The sequence below is a fragment of the Amphiprion ocellaris genome, chromosome 20 (genome assembly GCF_022539595.1).
Source record: "Amphiprion ocellaris isolate individual 3 ecotype Okinawa chromosome 20, ASM2253959v1, whole genome shotgun sequence".
Taxonomy (NCBI): Eukaryota; Metazoa; Chordata; class Actinopteri; family Pomacentridae; genus Amphiprion; species Amphiprion ocellaris.
In genome coordinates, this window is record NC_072785.1 from 27,985,280 (window position 1) to 28,007,627 (window position 22,348).

General features: G+C 37.7%; 1 protein-coding gene across 5 annotated transcripts in view; it reads right to left on the reverse strand.

The window, feature by feature from the left end:
* The window catches only part of slc4a11 (solute carrier family 4 member 11), a 190,080-nt gene that overhangs the window by 50,791 nt on the left and 116,941 nt on the right, over nt 1-22,348 (reverse strand). For 4 of the 5 annotated variants that reach the window (XM_055005727.1, XM_055005731.1, XM_055005729.1 and 1 more), the window contains exons 5-8: nt 20,480-20,708; nt 9,211-9,243; nt 1,962-2,043; nt 175-298 (exon numbers count right to left, since the gene is read on the reverse strand). In XM_055005727.1, the coding sequence (XP_054861702.1) occupies nt 175-298; nt 1,962-2,043; nt 9,211-9,243; nt 20,480-20,708 (468 nt within the window). The remainder of the gene's footprint in view (nt 1-174; nt 299-1,961; nt 2,044-9,210; nt 9,244-20,479; nt 20,709-22,348) is intronic. The other variant, XM_055005728.1, reaches the window with a different exon arrangement.

Here is a 22,348-nt window from a genome sequence, read left to right on the forward strand (position 1 = left end):
GCAGGATTTCAAATGAACAAACAATCAGTAAATTACCTAAAGAATAGATGTGTATGTGAAATAAACGTGTCTGAATGAATGAAATGTGAACAAATCCCGTTAGAAACCAGTGGATCTGCAGTGCTGAGTAATAAATCCCATGTATCGTTGGCTCCCTGCGGGGGCAGCGGTTACCATTTTGAGCGGGGCCAGTATCAGGATGACATAGCGGACCTCGCAGCAGTTCTCCCCCCAGTTTTGCGGCCTCTCCAGGCGGGAGATGCACACGTGACGCCTCTGGAGATGCTTCACGTTGCAGCTGGAGCAGAGAGGGGGAAAAAAAAGAAAAAAAAAAAGAGGAGGAGGTTTTTTATAAATGTCAACGCCTCACCTCACTGGCAGCGCCCCTCATTTCCATAGATTAACCTCCTTCTCTGCAGCAACAGTTAGTCGGTATTCAAATGTGCTGGCTGAGACCACGCACGAGTATCCACAATACAGGCATGCATGTACATACTCACAATTATACTGCAGAGACACTCACACAAGCTGGATTAAAATAGACTTCACACAAGATTTAAATACTGCATTCATACATATTAATAATGTTTATTTCCACTGAACTATACTCACATTTTATTATTGTTCATTGAAAAGCGCTTATCTCTGTTGTAGTTGTTAAGTTCTCCTTCATGTGTAGCTTTAGGAATCACACATATGTTTAAGCCTTCTACTACAATAAATAGCAACATATTCTAATCTGAGGTCCCAATCAGTAGGACATATGTTTGTTTCTGTGTTAAAAAAACCCATCAAAAATCACTCAGGAAAAATGAAAGTTTTATGCTGTGATTAAGGGTCAAAATTTTAACCGTTTTCTTAACCAATAATCAGCAGCGTTATCAATCAATAATCAATTATTTAAGCTACTGGAACCCTGTAATGTTGTCACCATGAAAATTCTGGCTGGTAGGCATTAAGGGTCACATGAGACTTGCTCATGGTGCCCCTTTGACACTGAAAATTTCCCTGCTGCAGGATCAAAAAAGGCTCTATCTATCTATCTATCTATCTATCTATCTATCTATCTATCTATCCATCTATCCATCTATCCATCCATCCATCCATCCATCCATCCATCCATCTACTAGCTAATGTCCCGCAATGCTCTCTGTTTGCTAGCATGAACTGCCAATAACTGCCTCCCCTGGTCACTACAATATTTAACAGTCAGAGGGTCCACCTGGTGGCGCAACCAGGTACTACAGCTAATGTTCTTCGTCTTCTGTATCACTGGTAAGTATATATATTTTTTCAGTTAAGTTATTTATGACAACTAATCAATTGACTTGGAATAACAAACAGTTGGAAACAGGTAAGAAACAGCGGTTCACATTAAAGTCAGATGTTCTGGTGATCCATTCACCAACCCCGACCTCCTCCTTGCTCTCGGATATCAATGGATTTCTGTTTTTACTCTCTTTGTAATCATTCTAACATTTATTATTTCTAAAAAGCTTTGTCACGTGACTGTAAACATATTCATTTTGGGAAATGTGTTGACATGACTTAAATGGCCACATTCTATGTTGTTGTGATTTCTGAATACACAAATTGAGAAATGAGCAGTCTTGGCGGAGCACTAAGCTCTCTGAGTGCTTTTCTTGTTAGCTATTATTGATGAATATGTAGTGGAAAACTGTTAAAGAGAAGGTTTATTTTTGAAAAAGTTTGAAGCCCAAATGTCCTCCAATTTTGGAATGACCCATATATATATATATATATATATATATATATATATATATATATATATATATATATATATATATATATATATATATATATATATATATATATATATAGTATCTTTGCTTGATAATTGCATTAAAGAGTTGATTAATGGTCTTTGTTGATTAATCAGTTAAATATCTGATTATTTCCACTCCACACACATACACTCATGCATAAATGTCTTTGCTTACAGGATGCAGAGCCAGGACTGCTGGTACTGGACCCCGGTGGCCGTCGCCGTCACCCCCTGGATGGTCTCCGACAGCAGGTGAACTGTGGCGCAAAGGTCAGAGGTCAAACACAAGTTAGCCGAGCTCCACCTCCCGCCAGCATTCATCCTCACACGCTCTTAATTCCTGCTTTTCCGTCACGTCATCTGTTCACTGCCTCTAAATATCCCAACAAATGTGCCGTTACGGGGGGTTCATTTGCACATTAATAAGATGTTTAAATCTCCCAGTATTAATGTATTTAAAAATAAAAAATCTGGCTTCTTCATTGAGCCAAATGGTGTCAGTCAAATGCCTGAAATGTAAAATCTCCAGCCTTATCGGCGGTGCCAAGCATCTCAATATGATGTCTACATCAGAAGTGTCTAACGAGCGTCGCCTTCTGCTTTGGACGGCGATGCCAAGCCGCTCTGTGTGCAAACACCACACTGCCGAGGGCTAACAAGGATGTCCGTCTAACCTTAGAAAACACCGACGCTCGTGTTCGCAGATTACATGTATATAAATATATATATATTAAAAAAAAACACATTTCATTTTGCTGCCGTGTTTACAGAGCAAAAATCATTAAACACGGGTGACTGGGGGGCAGCGCTGAAGCCAGCTCACTGCTTCCTAATAAGAGGATTCTCCCTTCTGACTTCTCACGCTGAGACTGATGAATAATAGTTCTGTTGAGGAGGGGGATTTTCTCCAGCAACGACTATCCCAAACCCCCTCCAGACGACACAACATCAAAATTACAGGAATGTTTTTGTGTCACATCATTCTGATTTCTTTCATTCTTCCTTTCTTTCTCCTCCATCATCACTCACTCTCCCTCTTCTCTCCCTCTCTGCCAATGCCGTCTCATCAATAAAGTATCCTACATTCATGCCAGAAAATGATGGGCGTCACCATGACAACAGTATCACAGTGCTCAAGGAGTGAGAGAGCCGGGAGGGAAGAGTAAGAGGGGAGGCAGAGGACGGAGGGAGGGAGAAGGGAGAGGGGTAGAGGAGAGGAGGCAGACAGGAGAGAGAAATAAGAGAAAGAAAAAGAGGACGGAGGGGAAGGAGAGGATGGAAAGTGACAGCCGGCACGTGGTGAGAGCGAGACAGGTGGGAAGGGAGGGAAAAAAAATACAAAGAGGCAGGAAACTGAATGAAATTGGGGCAAAAATATACAAAAAAATGTGACAAACACCTTAAAAAAAAAAACAGGAAAATGAGATGAAAAGCAGGAGAGATGGACTGGGATTCAATTCAATTAACAGCAGCAAAGCCTGACAGCCATGTAATAATCAAAAAAACCATCCAATTTCTCAGTGACGTCAGGGACGAGGAGCAGAGGGGAGAGACGGAGGGATGCAAACAGAACAAAAGAAAGATTAAAAGATAAAAAAGAGGGGGGTGATGTTGTCGTCGTCCATACCAGCAGACAGACAGATTTACAGACCGGGTGGTCAATGTCACAGCATGCAGGGGAAGCTAAATGCTAACTCTGCTGCATTTTTTTAGATGACAAATGTCTTTCTTTTCCCCCCAATCGAGGACGGATTGTTTCAGTGTTGAGAGCAGTTCAACAACCAGGGCACAGCGTGAATAGGCAGTTCATTTTTTTATTTGTTTTGGAGGGGGGTTAAACGACGCCGCTATTGTTAAAAAAAAAATGGAAAGCTTCTGCAAAAATCGCCGTTGCTGTGATCCACGCCGGCAGCACTCCCCGAATTTGTGACCATTTTAAAGGCTTTGTCGATTATGTGTCTGTTACGTAAGATTTTTTTTTCTGGTGATAAACACAAATAAAAGACAGAATCATGCATGTGATGACTCAGACTTCTTACATATGATCCCGCACATGAGAGTAAAAAAACACGAGAAGTGGTTCAGCTGCAGTCTCTTGAGGGAAAACACTTGTTCCGGCTTGGCAACCATTCAGACAAGTGGATGATGTGATAATATTGGGTTATTATTTTGACTTAATCCTATTGTCTAAATGAACAATTCCTATCAGGCTGTAATTAAAACCTGCAGAGTATTGTCTTATATAATTCATTACAGTGGAAGCTGGATTATATAAGTATTGTAGCGCACATGGAAGTCGCTTTTGCATTAACCTGAATAAATTCTTCCACCATCGGTTCACATCCAATTATTTTTACGCACAGAATGTTTTTCTGCAGGTCGCATTGCAATTAAAATCGGTTTACAGTTAGACTCAGATGCAATAATCTGCTCTTTTTTAAGGTTTTATGTGAGTTTTTGCTTTTAAAGAGCATTATTCCTGCGTAATATTGGAAAAAACAAAATGATTCTGCAATATTTTGTTTTTCTGCAATATACAATCTGTTTTCCATTTTAAAAAAATACTGGAATTTCACCAGGTACAGTGAATAATTCTGTCTGGGAAGAATAAATCATTTTTGGATGATTTTGTAAGGGGCTGCATCTGGCTCAATAAGTGCAAAATAATTCCAACAAAAATGCTGAAAAAAAGCAGTTTGGAACCTTTCTCATTTGGTGTAACTTTGGCAAATGCACCCAAAATAGTATATTTGAATTGTCTAGCATTCAGATCTGGCTTTGTACTCATCAATCAGAGCTTTGTGGTGCAGATTTAAATAGTCAAACAAATGAGTTTACTCAAGTAGTGGCAACAATTGTAAGACTTTGTTGACAGAATACTTGTTTTTTGTCAACGTCATCCTTTTCTGTAGTCGAAATATATCTGTAAGTGTTTCTCCTTTGCAACCAAATCTACCTTTTCAGTGTTTATCTTTATAATGTAGCTGATATGGGAGACCATATTTTAAATAGGACTGCACAATATTGGAAAATCATATATATTTTGATTTGAAAAAGTGCAGGAATTTCACTAAATGACATGAATAACTCTGTTTGGAAAGATTTAATCACTACAATGCTTTTGTAAGGGACTGCATCGGCATCAAAAATACAAAATTATTCCAACAAAACTGCTGACAAAAGCAGTTTGGAACCTTTCTCAATTGGTGTAACTTTGGCAAATGCATCCAAAATAGTCCATTTGCATTGTATAGCATTCAGATCTGGTTTTGTACTCATCAAACAGAGCTTTGTGGTGCAGATTTAAATAGTCAAACAAATTAGTTGGGTTCCCTTTGAAATTTTGCTGACAGAGTATTCGTTTTTTCTCAACGTCATCATTTCTTTAGCTGAAATATTTCCATAAAACTGATGTTTTGTTCCTCTTTTGCAAACAACATTTCCCTTTTCAGCATTTCTTTTTATTGTAACTGATTTGGGAGGCCATATTTGAAACAGGGCTGCACAGTATTGGAAAATTGTGTCCTGAAATATATATTGTGATTTGAAAATTTCACCAAATGACATGATTAGCTCTATTTGTAAAGATTTGATCACTAGAATGCTTTGGTAAAGGAGTGCATTTGCCTCAAAAATGCAAAATTATTTCAACAAAAATGCTGAAAAAAAGCAGTTTGGAACCTTTCTCATTTGGTGTAATGCTGACAAATGCATCCAAAATAGTTGTTTTTGTTGCTTTGTGCAGCATTCAGATCTAGTTTTGTACTCAAATTTAACAAATTAATTTGCAAATTGGAAGACTCCACCAACAGAATATGTTTTTATTCAAAATCATCCTCTCTATAGGCAAAATATATCCATGCAATTGATGTTATATTTAATTTTTGCAACTAAATCTTTCTTTTAACCATGAAAATGTCTGTTTTTGATGCCTTCTGCTACAACACATAGTGGTATTTTCTACCTGAGGTCCCTTTCAGTAGGATATTGTTTGTTTGTGTGCTCAAAAACCATTAAAAGTCATCCCTGAAAAATAATCAACAGCTTTATTAATCAATACTCAATCATTAAAGCTATGCTAATTGAAAGACGCTGCCAGAAAAACGCCTGTTTATGGTCAAAGTGTTCCTTTTTTGCAACCAAATCTTTCTTTTCAGCTCATTTTGCAGAGCACACGTGAATTCTGCAAACTCCAACAACTCTTTAAATCAGAGTACATTATGTTCTATCAGACACACTTCTCTTGTAGATTAGTCATGTTAAATGAGTAATAATCAAAAAAGAAGCACATGGAAGGAAAAAGTCGTGAGCCAATTTGCTATCCTGAAATGTTACGCTAAAACGATGCATTGTGCAGCCCCGTGTTGAACTTTATTTATCCTGAACAGTACATTTGAATCAAAAGATTGAAAAAGAACGTATTTAGCTTCCCCTAATAGATAGAAATGCAGTGGACAGAATAATAGAAACTTCTGTAATACAACAAAAAGACGGAAATGGAAAACAGTTTCACCTCTATGAAGGCAGATGGTTGCATTTCTTGTATGTATATATTTCCAAAATGAGGAGTAAATCCATCACATCTTTTAACCCTCGTGTCGTCCTGCGGGTCAAAATTGAAATTTTAAAGTTTGAAAATGTGGAAAAAACATATATTTTCACAGTAAAACTTCTGATGTCCACATTTTCAACATTTCTGGGAATATTTTTTGGTGGGAAAAAAGAAATGTTAAAAGTGTTTCTTAAGAACATTCACAAAAAAAATCAACGAAAATCCAGCGAATTTCGCTGGATTTTGGTTGATTTTTTTGTGAATGTTCTTAAAGGAAATATTAGAAGTTTTACTGATATACATGTAATCACTTTAGATATTTTTGGGATTTTTTGGAAGATTTTTACTCATTTTTTGAAAATATTGACAAGAATTTTCTTGCCAAATTTGGGGGATTATTTTAAAATTAAACTTTTAAGGGAAACTTTTAAGGAATTCTTGGAATTTTGTTCCTGAAGGTTTTGCAAATTTTCAGAAATTTGGGGAATTTTTTGCTGAATTTCTGGATTTTTTTCAGACAAGGAAACAGTATTTTTTGGTGCCCATAAATGAGGACAACAGGAGGGTTAAACTGGAAGGACACAGATTTGCATGTTAAAGTGAACAACATAATCCAGTGTGACGGTGCCTTTGCTGCTGCTTCTCATGCAAACATGGACCCCTCCACCGCCCCAACCTCCTCTGCATGTATAAACTAGTTATTAGCTTTAAATATTAATGATCAGGCATCGGGTTGTAACGTTACGTCACCATCTACAGTGAACAAACCCGCCTCAGATGAGAGGAAGCGCTTGTGAGTGATTGCTGGGAGACTAACTGAGACGCGTACATTCGATGCTTGTCAGCCACAATGTGGAGATTTCCGTACAGTTTCATCAGCTTTTATTCGCCACGCAAACACCGTTATGCCGCCGCCTGCTTCTGCGCACGGAAAAAGAAAAAAGAAAACACGCAGCAGCATATCAAATGTGACAAACTTCAATGGAAAGTGATGAAAAAACACGAGGAGGAAGGCTGGGTGGCTGGATTTGGGCCTTTCGCTTTGATCTCTTTGGATTCTTGGGTGAATTCTTTAACGGCACGTTTGAGGAGGGAAAAAAAACAGATTGAAATTTCTGCAAAATCACATGAGGATAATGTCACAAATAAGACAGAGTTGAATCAATACATATGCTAAACCGGGGGTGTCAAACATGAGGCCCGCAGGCCAAAACCGGCCCTCCAGAGGGTCCAATCCGGCCCGACTTTGTAAAGAGTAAAAATTAGAGAGAAGACATTAACTGCAGATTGTAAATTTGTAAAACTATAAATTTAAAGTAATTTCTAGATCATGACAAGTTGTTTTGATCATAAAGAAAAATCCCACATTGCTCATTATTCTTTTGTCATTTTGTGTCTCGTTTTTGTAATATTTTCTCTTTATTTTGTTGTTTTTTGTTTTTTTAAGTTTGACTTTTATCGTTTGTTTCTCGTTTTTGTCATTTTGCTTCCATTTTGTCTTGCTTGCCTTTTTTGTCTCATATTTGTCATTTTGTGTTTTGCTTTATTCATTGTTTCGCGTATCATTTTTGGCATTTTGTTTCACGCTTTTGTCATTTTTTGTCTTGTTTTTGTCGTTTATCCATTTTTTGGCGCTTTGTAACTATTTTGTCTATTTTTTGTACCTTTTTTGCTGTTTCGTGTAATTTTTTGTCATTTTGTTTCTCATTTTTGTCGTTTTGTGTCTCATTTTGTAATATTTTGTCTTGTTTTTGTTGGGTTTTTCTGTTTTTTTGTCTATACCATTCAGTTCCAGATACCTTTGACTAAATGTTTTGTTCCTTCATAGACACTCTGCAATCTAGAAGTTGTAATGTGTAAATGATAAACTAAGGCATAATATTGTTGAAATTTAATTTATTTTTCTTAACAAATTTCAGTTTGTTCATAATATTTTGTAAAAAGATACTTCCTTAAATGTGAATGTTTTCAGAATTGTACTTTTTTGCACTAAAACAAAGGAAAAATGTGGAGTTATGCTCTGATTTTACTGGTCACTGGAGATCAAATTGGGCTGAATTTGGCCCCTGAAATAAGATGAGCTTGACATCCCTGTGCTAAACCGTGGAATGTTTCTTTTTTCTTGCCAGAAAATCTACAGAGATGTGCAGGAAAAGAGGCGTGAAAGATCCACGAGCACTTTCACTGAGCAGACTCCTTACATTATGCTCAGAGGTGACCTCAATAAAGCCCCCTGATCCTGTAGCTGCCTGAAAGATTAACTGTGGTCTCGACCGTCGCCGGAACCGAACACACACTCGTAAACAACACACACGGCGACACAATGAGGGATGATTGGTTTCCTTCAAAGCGTGGGGAGGTGTGCGGAGGCCACTTTGAAGGAGGTGATTAAAACACGGGGGCCGCTCCGGATCAAACACTTACTGTGTATTAGGTATCCGTCGGATGCGGCAAACACACACTATGAGGTGAGGTGGTGATGAGAGGGTCACCAGGACTGGGTCAACGCGGAAACCTCGTTATCTGGAGAGGCTCCGATCCGCTCGTTTGTGTGGGGGAAAACAAACAGCATTGAACTGTCCAACCATCAATCTATTAATTTCGCCACTTTGGACGGAACCGGCAGTTTTTTTTTTGTTTTTTTTTTGTGAACATTATCGGGGTCTGATGAAGAGGCATCGATATCTGTGACACGGGAGGGTTTTTCGCTGTAATCATTTGATGACTCGATGGATCGACCCAGTCCTGAAAACACAAACGGCATACTGATGGTGATTGGTACGGAGGCAAAAAAAAGAAAAAGAAAAAAAAACACTGATTGCAGCCTCACGGCGGCTGATGCTGACATTTTCATCCAATTAGCACAGCTTACCGTCATCAAAGAAAACGAAACTTTGAGACTTGTCTGCATAGGAGGGGGGGAGAAGAAATAAAAAACACAAGAAGAGAAACAAGAGAGTGAGTTCTGATCAACAGACGAGCAGTTTTCTTAGGTTTCAGACAAACCGACACACATGTACAGAGCGATTGTGTGGTTAGCAGGCACGCACATAAATATCTCCGCCGAACAGAAGCTTCATTTCCTGCCCTCCTTTACCTCATGCATATTAAATATCATTTTCCAGAGAAAATCCCTCAATGTCTCATCTTTGTTGGGCACAGAGAGATCTTATCGTGATTACTGTCTACAGGCTATTACCAAAAATTGGATTTTATCAGTGATAGTAGTTATATGAGAGAAAACCCAAAGACGTCAATGAATGAAGGTATCAAGAAGAGGGAACAAATGACACATGTGGAGGGGTTTTTTCACAAGAAAAGAGCTTGAATTAATGTTTTTAGTATTCCGATCAGTCCTGCAGAATGTGAAACTGGCCAGGAGAGGATTACTGTAAAACCAAGAGCCATAGTTAGGATGTTCCTAAGTGGAATTTGCATCCAAAAACACGCATGTTAATGTAATCTCTGGTTCTAAATTGGCCACAGTTGTTGATTCTCATCTTCTGTAAGTTGGGAAAACCTTCTAATTCTCCTGTGAACATTTAAAAGACACAGTCAACAGTATGATGTTATACCTGCTGTCAAGGAAAACACATTTATCTGCAAAAAATATGCTCCAACGCAGATCAACAGATGGCCATGTGGATTCATTAAACAGGTTGTCTGAGACGTTAATGGCTTCGTAGGTTGCAAAACTCACAATATATACAGCTACGGTTGTATAGTTGAGCCCCAGATTGTTCATTTTCATACCAAATTTTGATTTATAATGAATTTTTAGGCTGCTGTTGGGTTTCTTCTGGCTGAAAATGACATTTAAAGGAGTCAAACAATGGTAAAACATGATGTTAAACAGGCTAATCATGATTGTTTTCCCTAAAATGCCAAGTCTAGAACTATTCGTACCCATTTAAAGTGCTGAAAAAGCAGCCTTTATGTCATTTAAACACATCCTGGTGATTTCTACAATGCCCTAGAGTCTTCTAATACACTATAAACCAACAACAGATGATGCATCAGTTCTCGTCACTTATTTGCAAGTCATAGTTAAAACCAAAGAGCTCAGTTTAGGACATTTCTGAGTGGAGTTTGCATTCATAAACATGCATTTTAATGTAATGTGTGGTTCTAAATTGGTCATAGTTGTTGATTCTCATCTTCTGTGAGCTGGGGAAACCTTCATTTCCCTGTGAACATTTAAAAGATACAACCAGTGGTATGTTGTTATACCTGCTGTCAAGGAAAACACATTTATCTGCACAAAATATGCTCCAGCACAGATTAACAGATGGTCATGTAGATTCATTAAACAGGCTGTCTAAGATCTTAATGGCTTCGTGGGTTGCAAAACTCACAATATATACAACTGCAGTTGTATAGTTGAGGCCCAAATGATTCATTTTCATGCCAAATTTTGATTTAGAATGATTTTTTAAGTTGCTAATAGGTTTCTTCTGGCTGAAAATTACATTTAAAGGAGGCTAAGAATGGTGAAACATTATGTTAAACAGGTTAATCATGCTTTGTTTTTCCTGAAATGCCAAGTCTAGAACTATTCGTACCCATTTAAACTGCTGAAAAAGCAGCCTTTATGTCATTTAAACTGATCCTGGTTATTTCTACAATGCCCCTGAGAGTTCGAATACATTATAAAGTACCAACATCGCAGCAGCTCTCTAGTCACTTGTTTGCTAGTCACGGTTAAAACCAAAGTGTGCCGCTATTAGGGTTCATCACCGACAGCAAGCTGCACATTGTATCTACTCATGAAGCAGGAAAAGATTAAAAAAAAAAAAAAAAAAAAAAACACATTCAAGTGTTTTCAAGTGGACACGGTGCAAAGCAGAAAAAGTACAAGTTGTTCCATGCTGAGAAAAAAGCAAGGTGGGAAGCTAAAAGTGACTCCTGCGCCAGCAAGACGAATTCAAGGATCAGCAAGAAGGATATTCTCATGAATCTGAGCAGCTATAGAACAAAAAGTCAAGGAGGAAACTGATCAAGGCTCATCTACATGGAGGAAGATCCAAACGGGTGAAGAAGAAGCCTTTTGGTTATGAGTTTTGTGTATTTTTCTGGACATAAGGATGCAGGTTTTATTTGGAAACAGAAAGGAGAAGCATTGAACCCCAAGAACACCATCCTCAAGGTCTAAAATGGTGGCGGGAATGTGATGTTTTTGGGAGTGTTTTCCAGCAGATTCTGCAGGAAAACATCAGAGAACTTTGGTCTTGGGCTGCATTGGACCTTCCAACAAGACGATGACATGAAACATAGCAGATAAACCAAAGTCTGGACTTGAATCTTATTGAGGGTCTTTAGAAAAGACCAGAGCGATGCCAAGAAAACCTTCAACTTTAAAGACCTGGAGCATCACAACAGAGGACTGGAAGAAAATCCCAGTGGAGACATGAAGAAAACGTGCTGTAGTGGCTTTACAATAGATGAAATGAAAGGATTTCTAGCAAAAACGAGTGAGAAATAGCTAAAATGTGTCATTAACATCTCTAACTCAATGTCTTACTGTCATTTCGTCCTTTTTTATGTCATTTCCAGCCAGAATAAACCTCTAATTCAAATTTAAAAAGCCTCTATAAGTCTAAATGTGGCACAGGGATGAATGATTCGGGACTTAACTGTCTATTTTCTTAAGACATTACTCCTGTTTTCAGAAGGAACTCCCATCCTCACTTCTCATATTTAAAATCATAAATATGTTTTTGTGGTTTTGATTCAAGTTGGCAAGAAAGGAAAGGGAAAAAAAAAAACACACAAGGGGATTATGCAAATTGAGGCGAAGTGGAGAGCCGGCGAGATCGATCAAAGGTGACAGCAATTTAGGGCAGAAATTACAGTACAGTCGTCGCAAACAGCGCTGAGGAAGAAGAAGGAAAACACAATTACACAATACATCGTTAGTCAAAACACTGGCAATTAGTCATTCTGTGGCAGCTGCTCGTCATCCTCCTGGAAGTGTTTATTGCTTTAGAGGCTTTCAATTAGAAATATAGGATATTATGGTGCGTGCGTTTGCATCAGCAGCAGTGTTATTCCTCCGCTCTCCATCGGCGAATCCCAAGACGCCAGGAAAAAAAAAAAAAAAAAAGAAGCACAAGTTGGCCTCCAAAAAATCGACTCCTCTGTACAAGTTGGACTAATTATCTCTGTGGGCTTTCATCTTTTTTTTCATTTCTGTAATTCTCCCCTCCTTTCAGAGCCTGTTATAATCTCGCCCCTGTTCTCTTTATCTCGCAGCTGTACAGTATTACACTCCAAATGAGCCGGCCCTGCTCGCCCAGCTGTAATACCCCACTGTGGCAGAGCAGGCGCAGATACGGCAGAAATTAATACCTGAAGAGATGCGTCCCGTCGATAACATACTTATATGCGATATGAATGTATTCCCCCAGGAAGAGCATTTGTTCGTCCCCCTCCCTCAGAGATTTTATGCTCCCCTTCGGCGCCGACGCGACTGATTCACGTGTGAATTCGAACTCGGATTGCAAAACTACAAACACGCCGTTTGAGGTAATTTATAGTGCAAAATATAAACTAAAGAGGAAAAGGTGACTCAGATCTACAAACATTTTCGAAAACTGTTTTTGTTTTGCAGAATTTACAGCCAAAACTAATTTTTTGTACAAACAATTTGTATAATTTGATGGCATCTGCTGCTCATTTGCATGTTTCAGAATGCAAATCTTTGTCAGTTTTATTTGTTGCATAGTTGTAGAATTTTCACATTATCCTCCCTACATTAAATGTCCCCCTTATACTGTTCTATTATCATTTTCTTTCAAAATAAAAACTAAAAGTCTATTATAGTCTATTTAAAAATGTAAATATGAGTAAAAGGTGACTCAAATCTACAAACGACTTCAAAAAACTGGTTTGTGATGCATATTTTACAGTCAAAACTAATGTCTTTATTGTTTAAAATATCATAATTATGCATATGTTATCTTTAGTTAATGACTAACTTTAATAAGGATGCAAACTTACCAATAATTAACAATAAAAAATTATATTCAAAGCATTAAAATGCTTTTTCTGTGTGCATAAAATGATAAATATTCATTTCTTTTCGCATAATTGCAAATTTTTGTTGCATAATTGTAGAATTGTCACATTATCCTCCGGGCAATAAATGATCTGCCTCTAATAACATGCTGTTTCAAAATAAAAGTAAAGTGTCTATTATAATCCTATTTCAAAATATAAATATAAGAGTAACTGGTAACTGAAATCCACAGACTATTTGGAAAGCAGGATTTGTGATGCATATTTTACAACCAAAACCAATTTCTTTATTTTTCCTGCACAAACAACTCATATAATTTAATTTGGATGTTTCAAACTGTAAATCATTTTTGTTTGTTACATAATTGTAGAACTGTCACATCATCCTCCGTATTATGGTTTATTCTCATAATTCTATTTCTCCTGCTGCAGCTGATGCATTTCCCCAGAGAACAGAACCTTTGGTTGCACAACTCAGCACAAGTTACTCATTATCTTTAGTTAATGAGTAACTTTGCACACAACGCACACTAGCTGATAATTAGCACATCTTAATTACAATGAGTTATATTTAGAGCATTGAACGTGCTTTTAATGAATGTATTAAATAAGAATTCATTGATTTCTCTGTGCATTTTTTGTACTATTTCAAATTCAAAAGAAGCTCATTATTGGTTTGCACAGGAGTCCTTTCAGTAAAGATGACAGCTACAAAGGGAAAAACACAAAAAGGCCTCTCTAGCATTTCAGAAGAAACAGTGAAGTAGTATTTGTTGCATAATTGGTCACATTATCATCCATATAATAGATTTCCCACCTATACTGGTCTTTTTTCATCCAATTCCAAAATAAAATAAAAGTTTTTTATGCCTATTTTAAAGTCTAAAGTAATTTCTTTATTGTTTCCCTACTCACCAAATGATTTGTCTCTTATATGTTTAGTTTGTGAAGCGCTTTAATAAAGATGCACATAGAGATAACCCAAGCCCAGGATTATTTAAACAGAACCTTTAGTTGCTCAACTCCCCCAAAAAAATCCTAGTGACATCTCTTGTATGTCTAGTTAGTGAGCACAGGATGCACAGAACACCATCTTAATTTACATTCAGTCTGTTGAAAGTGCCTTTCTTTTTATGCATTAAGTAAGAATTCCTTTATTTTTGTTGCATTTTTGTGCAATTTCAAATTTAACAGAACCTATTAATTGATTTGCACAGGAATCCTTTTCTTTAGCCTCTATGCACGATATTTTGGGAAAGAAATGGTCTTGTAGCATTTGTTGCATAATTTTGGAAATATCACATTATTGTCCATACATTAAATTATCCCCCTTATTCTGGTCTGCTATTGTGCTATTTCAAAATAAAAGTACAGAGTAATTGACAACTGAAATCTACAGACCACTTGGAAATCAGACAATTTGATGTCTAATTTCTTTATAATTTCTCCTGCACAAACAATTTGTGTAATTTTATAGCATCTTTCATGTATAAAATAAGAAGTTTATAGTTCCTATTTGCATTTTGGTGCAATTTCAAGACCTCCTCATTGATTCTTTTTCGCAAAATTGGCAGCCACAAAGCGGGAAAAAACTAATTTAAAAAGCCTCTTCTTTAGTCTCTTTGTGGGATATTTTCTATTTTCTGTTTCTGGGAGTAGAAACGGTCAAGAAGCATTCATTGCATTATTGGAGCATTCTCCCGTTTCTGTCCAAATAAAAAATCATTCCATCTCAAAATAAAAGTAAAGTGTTATAGATAACTGAAATCTACAGATTCCTTGGAAAACAGACATTTTTATGCATATTTTAAAGTCTACCTTCTGTATAATTTCTCCTTCACAAACAATTTTTGTAATTTAATAGCATCTTTTATGTATAAGATAAGAATTTTCCACTTCCTATTTGCATTTAGGTGCAATTTCAAATTCACCAGAACCTCCTCATTGATTCTTTTTCTCTTGTATGTCTAGTTAGTGAGCACAGGATGCACAGAACACCATCTTAATTTACATTCAGTCTGTTGAAAGTGCCTTTCTTTTTATGCATTAAGTAAGAATTCCTTTATTTTTGTTCATTGATTCTTTTTCGCAAAATTGGCAGCCACAAAGCGGGAAAAAACTAATTTAAAAAGCCTCTTCTTTAGTCTCTTTGTGGGATATTTTCTATTTTCTGTTTCTGGGAGTAGAAACGGTCAAGAAGCATTCATTGCATTATTGGAGCATTCTCCCGTTTCTGTCCAAATAATAAATCATTCCATCTCAAAATAAAAGTAAAGTGTTATAGATAACTGAAATCTACAGATTCCTTGGAAAACAGACACAAGGACGGCAGCCACAAAGGGAAAAAAAACAATAAAAAGCCTCTTCTTTAGCCTCTTTGTGGGATATTCTGGGAGTACAGACAGTCAAGATTGTAGCATTGTCCCATTTTTGTCCATGTAACAGAATATCCCCCTTATTCTGGTCTACTACTATGCTATTTCAAAATAAAAGTAAAGAGCCATAGATATATGAAATCTACAGACGACATGGAAAACAGACATTTTGATGCATATTTTCAAGTCTAACTTCTTTATAATTTATCCTGCACAAACAGTTTGTATAATTTAAAAGCATCTTTCATGTACAAAATAAGAAGTTTATAGTTCCTATTTGCATTTTGGTGCAATTTCAAGACCTCCTCATTGATTCTTTTTCGCAAAATTGGCAGCCACAAAGCGGGAAAAAACTAATTTAAAAAGCCTCTTCTTTAGTCTCTTTGTGGGATATTTTCTATTTTCTGTTTCTGGGAGTAGAAACAGTCAAGAAGCATTCATTGCATTATTGGAGCATTCTCCCGTTTCTGTCCAAATAATAAATCATTCCATCTCAAAATAAAAGTAAAGTGTTATAGATACCTGAAATCTACAGATTCCTTGGAAAACAGACATTTTTATGCATATTTTAAAGTCTACCTTCTGTATAATTTCTCCTTCACAAACAATTTTTGTAATTTAATAGCATCTTTTATGTATAAGATAAGAATTTTCCACTTCCTATTTGCATTTAGGTGCAATTTCAAATTCACCAGAACCTCCTCATTGATTCTTTTTCACAAGGACGGCAGCCACAAAGGGAAAAAAAACAATAAAAAGCCTCTTCTTTAGCCTCTTTGTGGGATATTCTGGGAGTACAGACAGTCAAGATTGTAGCATTGTCCCATTTTTGTCCATGTAATAGAATATCCCCCTTATTCTGGTCTACTACTATGCTATTTCAAAATAAAAGTAAAGAGCCATAGATATATGAAATCTACAGACGACATGGAAAACAGACATTTTGATGCATATTTTCAAGTCTAACTTCTTTATAATTTCTCCTGCACAAACAGTTTGTATAATTTAAAAGCATCTTTCATGTACAAAATAAGAATTGTTTTACTTCCTATTTGCATTTTGGTGCAGTTTCAAATTCACCAGAACCTCCTCATTGATTCCTTTTTGCAAAGATGGCAGCCACAAAGCGGGGGAAAAAAATAAAAAGCCTCTTCTTTAGCCTCTTTGTGGGATATTCTGGGAGTAGAAACAGTCAAGTAGCAGCAGCCAGCGCAGCTTGAGAGTCTCGGAGAGCCATTTGAAAAGCTAAGTGAGTGATCGATGACAGAAGTCAATTATCACCTTGTGTATCTGTCAGCGGCAGCTGTGCAGGCCGAGCGTCGGAAACCTCCCACCTCTGACTAACCACCAACAACCGAGGTTTCAGCCCAGCCAGACAGGAAAACACCGGACAACGATTCCATGACAGGCAGCCTCACTCTGCCATTACCTCCACATGCTCCCACAGCGAGAGGAAGAAACCCTGCTTATGTTTATTCCTGTGTCTGCACGCCGTTAAATCCCCTGCAAATATTTTACAGTTCACGTGTGTCGCATTAACTAGCAGGAAAGTTTCATTTGCCAAACAATTATTCGATCCAGCTTGCAGCGCATAAAAAAAAAAGCTTCAACAATGGCTGCATGCGGTTATGTAAGAGGGCGGATTTCTCTTGCTCTAATGGGCTGAAGAGATTTGCCTTAACCGAGAGAACCTGTGCTGAAGGGACTCGGCTAATGTGACAGGGATCTGTGAGCTGACAAATGGGCTCCGAACCTGCAGAAACTACAGAACATCTCACAAGTGACTCCATGCATTAGTGGAACGTAAGGAGCACGAGAAACTTTACATTTTACACACTTTTATCTGTCGTGAATATGCATGTCTTTGTGGCCTAACAGTAATTATATTTCAGTAAAGATGAGTGAAAATCAATTCATTCTAGATTTTGAAAAAGCACCCTGATTTATTCTCTGGAATTTTAAATCAAAATGTTTAAGTGATTTAACTTTGGTGTGTTATATAGCTGCTTTTGTGCAACTAAATGGCTTGCAAACTTCCAAAATCCAGACAAAATGGAATTGTTTTCTTCCACAAAACTCTGCTCTTGACCTGTCTAAAAAGCTTCGTTTGACATTTAGGCTTTTATTCTGTTACTTGTCTACATCATCATGTAACACATTTGCATAACGTCTTCTTAGCAGCTAGTTTGGCCCAACTTTAAAAAAAAATGCAGTTTTCTTGTATTTTCTTGCTAGAGCTACTTTTGCTAAATCTCCACCCCTATAGTTACATCTGCAGTCTGCAAATATACTTCTTTTTATTCCGTGAAATATTAAATTGCAACATTTCACTGATTTAAAGAGCCCTTATTTTGCATTGTGGAGTCTTCCCTTTCCTTTAGTTGTTTTTGTGCAACTAAAAGGTCTGCAAACTAACAAATTCCACACTAAAAGAAAAAACTCTGCACCTGGCCTGCCTGAAACACTTCATTTGACAAAATGGAATTCAGGCCTTTATTCTGTTACTTATCTATGTCATCATATAACACATTTACATAACACTCATGTTGTGGCTATTTTAACCCACACTCATACAAAAAATGCACAGCTTCCTTGCATTATTTACTTGCTAAAGCTACATCCATATACTTTTACCTGCAGTCTGAGAATGCACTTCTCTTTCTTCCCTGTATTATTAAAGCACAATGTTTAACTTATTTAAAAAGCCCTTATTCTGCTTTTTTGTGTTTCCCCCCTTTATTTCAGGCGTTATATAGCTTCTTTTTGGGCTACTAAAAGGTAACATATTTGCATAATGCCTGCTTTGGGGCTCAATTAACCCGCCCTTAAAGAAAAAATGCACAGCTTTCTTGTATTATTTCCTCACTAGAGCTACTTTTGCTAAAGCTACATCCATATACTTATAGTTCTGGCTGTTACATTAGATCTTTCCTAAAACATGGATGTATGTAAGGCCTAAAAAAATATTAACATGTCAGCAATATTAAAAATAATTTCAGTTTTTGGCGAGATTCGAAAATCAATATATCTGCACCATGAAAAGGCATCCTTCTTCTTACATTAAAATGTTTAATTGATTTAAAGAGCACATATTCTGCTTTTTGTTTTTTTGCTTTCATTTGTTCTATAACTGCTTTTTGTGCAACTAAAAGGTTTGTAAACATACAAAGTCCAAACAAAATGGAGTTATTTTCTTCCACAAAATGTTGCTCCTGACCTGCCTAAAACGCCTCATTTGACATTTAGGCTTTTATTTTGTTACTTATTTATGCCATCATGTAACACATTCACATAATGTCTGCTAAGTGGCTAGTTTGACCTGTCTTAAAACAAAAAATGCACATTTTCCTAGCATTATTTCCATTAATTGCTAGAGCTACTTTTGCTAAAACTATACCCCTATATTTACATCTGCAGTCTGAAAACACACTTCTCTTTATTCCCTGAAATGTTAAATCAAAATGTTTAACTGATTTAAAGAGCCCTTATTCTGCTTTTTGTGTTTTTCCCTTTCTTTCATCTATCATATCGCTGCTTTTTGTGCAACTAAAAGTAACAAATTGCACACAAAAGAGAGGTATTTTTGCTCTTCGCCTGCCTGAATTGTCTCGTTTGAGGTCGAGGCTTTTCATCTGTTACTTATCTACATCATCATGTAACACATTTACATAATGCCCACGTGTTTAACCTGCCCTAAAACAAAAACTCACAGCTTTCTTGGATTATTTACTGACTAAAGCTACATCCATATACTTATATCTGCAGTCTGAAAAATGCACTTCTCTTTATTTCCTGAAATATTAAATCAAAAATGTTTAACTGATTTAAAGAGCCCATACTTTTCAGTTTCCTTTTTCCTGAATCACCTCTCTTGAGGTCGAGTTTTTTCTTCTGTTACTTATCTATGTCATCATGTAACACATTTGCATCATGCTTCTCGAGTGGCTAGTTTAGCTAGTCGTTTCTGCAGGAGTTACATCCCGATACTCATAGATCTGCAGTTAAGGCACATAAATCAATGTTATTTCACTTTTGTGGCTCAGACTGGGCTTTTAAAGAGGGGGCCTTTATAGAGTCAGGAGTTAAAATGAAGCATTCAAGACAGAAGGTGAGAAAAAATGCTGTTGCAATACACATTAGGAGAAGAATAATGTGTTTTTCAAACATTAGAGCATGCAAAGATGTTTAGCAGAGGCCAAACAATAAAATTAGAAATGTTCAAATATGCAAATAAGGGGTTCTTTAAAAAGGCAAGTAGGTTGAAAGAATAATTTCAAAAGCATTTGTGAAAAATACTCCTGATGGAAAGATGAAAAGAAGCAACACACATTCAGAATGATTTTTGTTAGCTTTGTGTTTGTATGTGTTTGGTTTCCAGCACACTGAGTTCCGTGTGCGTCCGCTGGAAAAAAACAGAAGATGAAGAAGAAGAAGCTGTGGGGCAGATTGACAGCCTCGCTTCAAACATCACAAACTTTCCTTTGGGTTTTAAAAGCTTCTTGAACCATTCTTCAAGTCTATCTGACAATTCTGCTGCCGAGCCCGAGGTGAAGCTGCTTTTCAGGTCAGTGTTGACATGTGCAGACGTCGGATGTTTTTAGGTCAGGTGTTAGATGTTGTGTGGTCTTAGTCTGATTGCAGGAAGCCTCGGCTCTGTCTGTCTCACTGTGCATCTGTGACTGTATAGGTGCTTTAACATGCCGTTTGGTGTCGCGTAACGTGCATGTTGGACGGCGTGCGCTCGCTTACCGTTGACCTCCTGAGCTCCTGCGTCTGTGAAAAGCATGCTCATCACCTCCTCGAAGTTGCAGGTGGGCTCGGACACGTGGCTGTCCTGGCCCACGTGGTGCAGCATCCTCTTCAGGACGTCATCCAGGGAGGCGGCCGTCTCGTCCAACAGGATGCTGGCCCTCGCCAAGAAGCCGTCCAGGTCGCGGTGAGCCCGGACCTCCTCCTCAAAGTTCATCAGCTTCACATACTGCGGAAAAGATGGATTTCGTTTCAAAGTCTGAGATAGCTTTAACCTTCTGGACCAATAAATCCTGCAGGTGGGTTTGAAAGGCATCAAAATCCCCAAAATTACACCATTTATCAGAGCTAGAAACTGTGAGAAAACACAGAATAATCAGATTTCCAACTTTCTGACAGCTACTCATCTGTGACCTGCTAAATTGGGGATCTAAACCAAATCTAAACCTAAAATCACAATATTTAATCAAAATCACTTTATTCTACATGTCTTATTTTTAAAAAATTTCCCAAACCCCACTGTTTGCATGAACCAGATTCTGTAAAAAACAAAAAATTCTGCAATCCTCTGCAAAGATTGATTGAAACTAAGAAGCCATGCAATTCAACCAAAACAAGTTTAAAACTGCGATATTTCATCAAATTCACTTTAGTTTGCATGTCTCAATTTAAAAATTCACCAAACAATAACCATTTAGTCGATCTAGAGTCATGGCAAAAATGATTAGACCACCCGTGTCTCGTTTTTGTCATTTTGTGTCTCGCTTTTGTCATTTTGTCTCGTTTTTGTCGTTTGTGTCTCGTTTTTGTTGTTTTGTGTCTCGCTTTTGTCATTTTGTGTCTCGCTTTTGTCATTTTGTGTATAGTTTTTGTCATTTTGTGTATAGTTTTTGTCATGTGTCTCGTTTGTGTCATTTTGTGTTTCGCTTTTGTCATTTTGTCTCGTTTTTGTCATTTCACCCAGTTGCATTTGCCCTGTTCCACCCAGACTGAAACTATCCCAGATCAAATCAAATCAAATCGAATCAAATCAAATCAAACTTTATTTATAGAGCACTTTTCATACAGTTAAAAATGCAACGCAAAGTGCTTTACAACATTAAAAACATTAAAAACAAGAAAACCCGTCCCTCCCTCCCTCCCTCCATATATACATATATGCACACAACTGCAGAAGCACGCACACGTCCACACACACACACACACACACACACACGCACACACACACTCCCACCACTGACAGTAGGGAGACATGGCATGACACTGACGATTGTGGAAAACGCCTCCAATTGGGGTCGTCCACACTGGGAGGAGTCGCAGGCCATGACCACTGGGGGCGCTGGCACCCAGACCCACAGCCCCCCCGACCCCGACAGACAGGGGGACCCCCACACCGAGGTGGGGAGCCCCCCAACCAGCCGGGCCGAAGGGACTCATGGACAGCACCCTCAGCAGCAGACCAGACACAGCCCCCAGTGTGGAGGACCCCCCTGAGGACCCCCATGAGATGGTCACTGATCCACCCCCATGTTCTACTGTAGGGGCAGACAGTCTGGTTTGTAGCTTCTCCAGGCTTCCTCCTAACCAGTAAGTTAGCTGGAGTGGACATCAACTGAAAACTGGATTCATCCCTGAAGAGAACCTTAGAACAATCATCAACAGTCCAATCCTTGTGATCCCAGCAAACAGTAACCGGCTTTCCTCTGCCTTTCCTTGATGAAGGGCTTCTTCTGTGTGACTTCAGACCAGCTTCAATGAGTCAGTTTTGAACTGGATGGTCTAATCAATTTTTCCACGTCTGTAGATTGTGTAAAAAATATAAAATTTTATACTCTGGGGTGTAACCAGGAAGTCACTGGTGACTCAGCT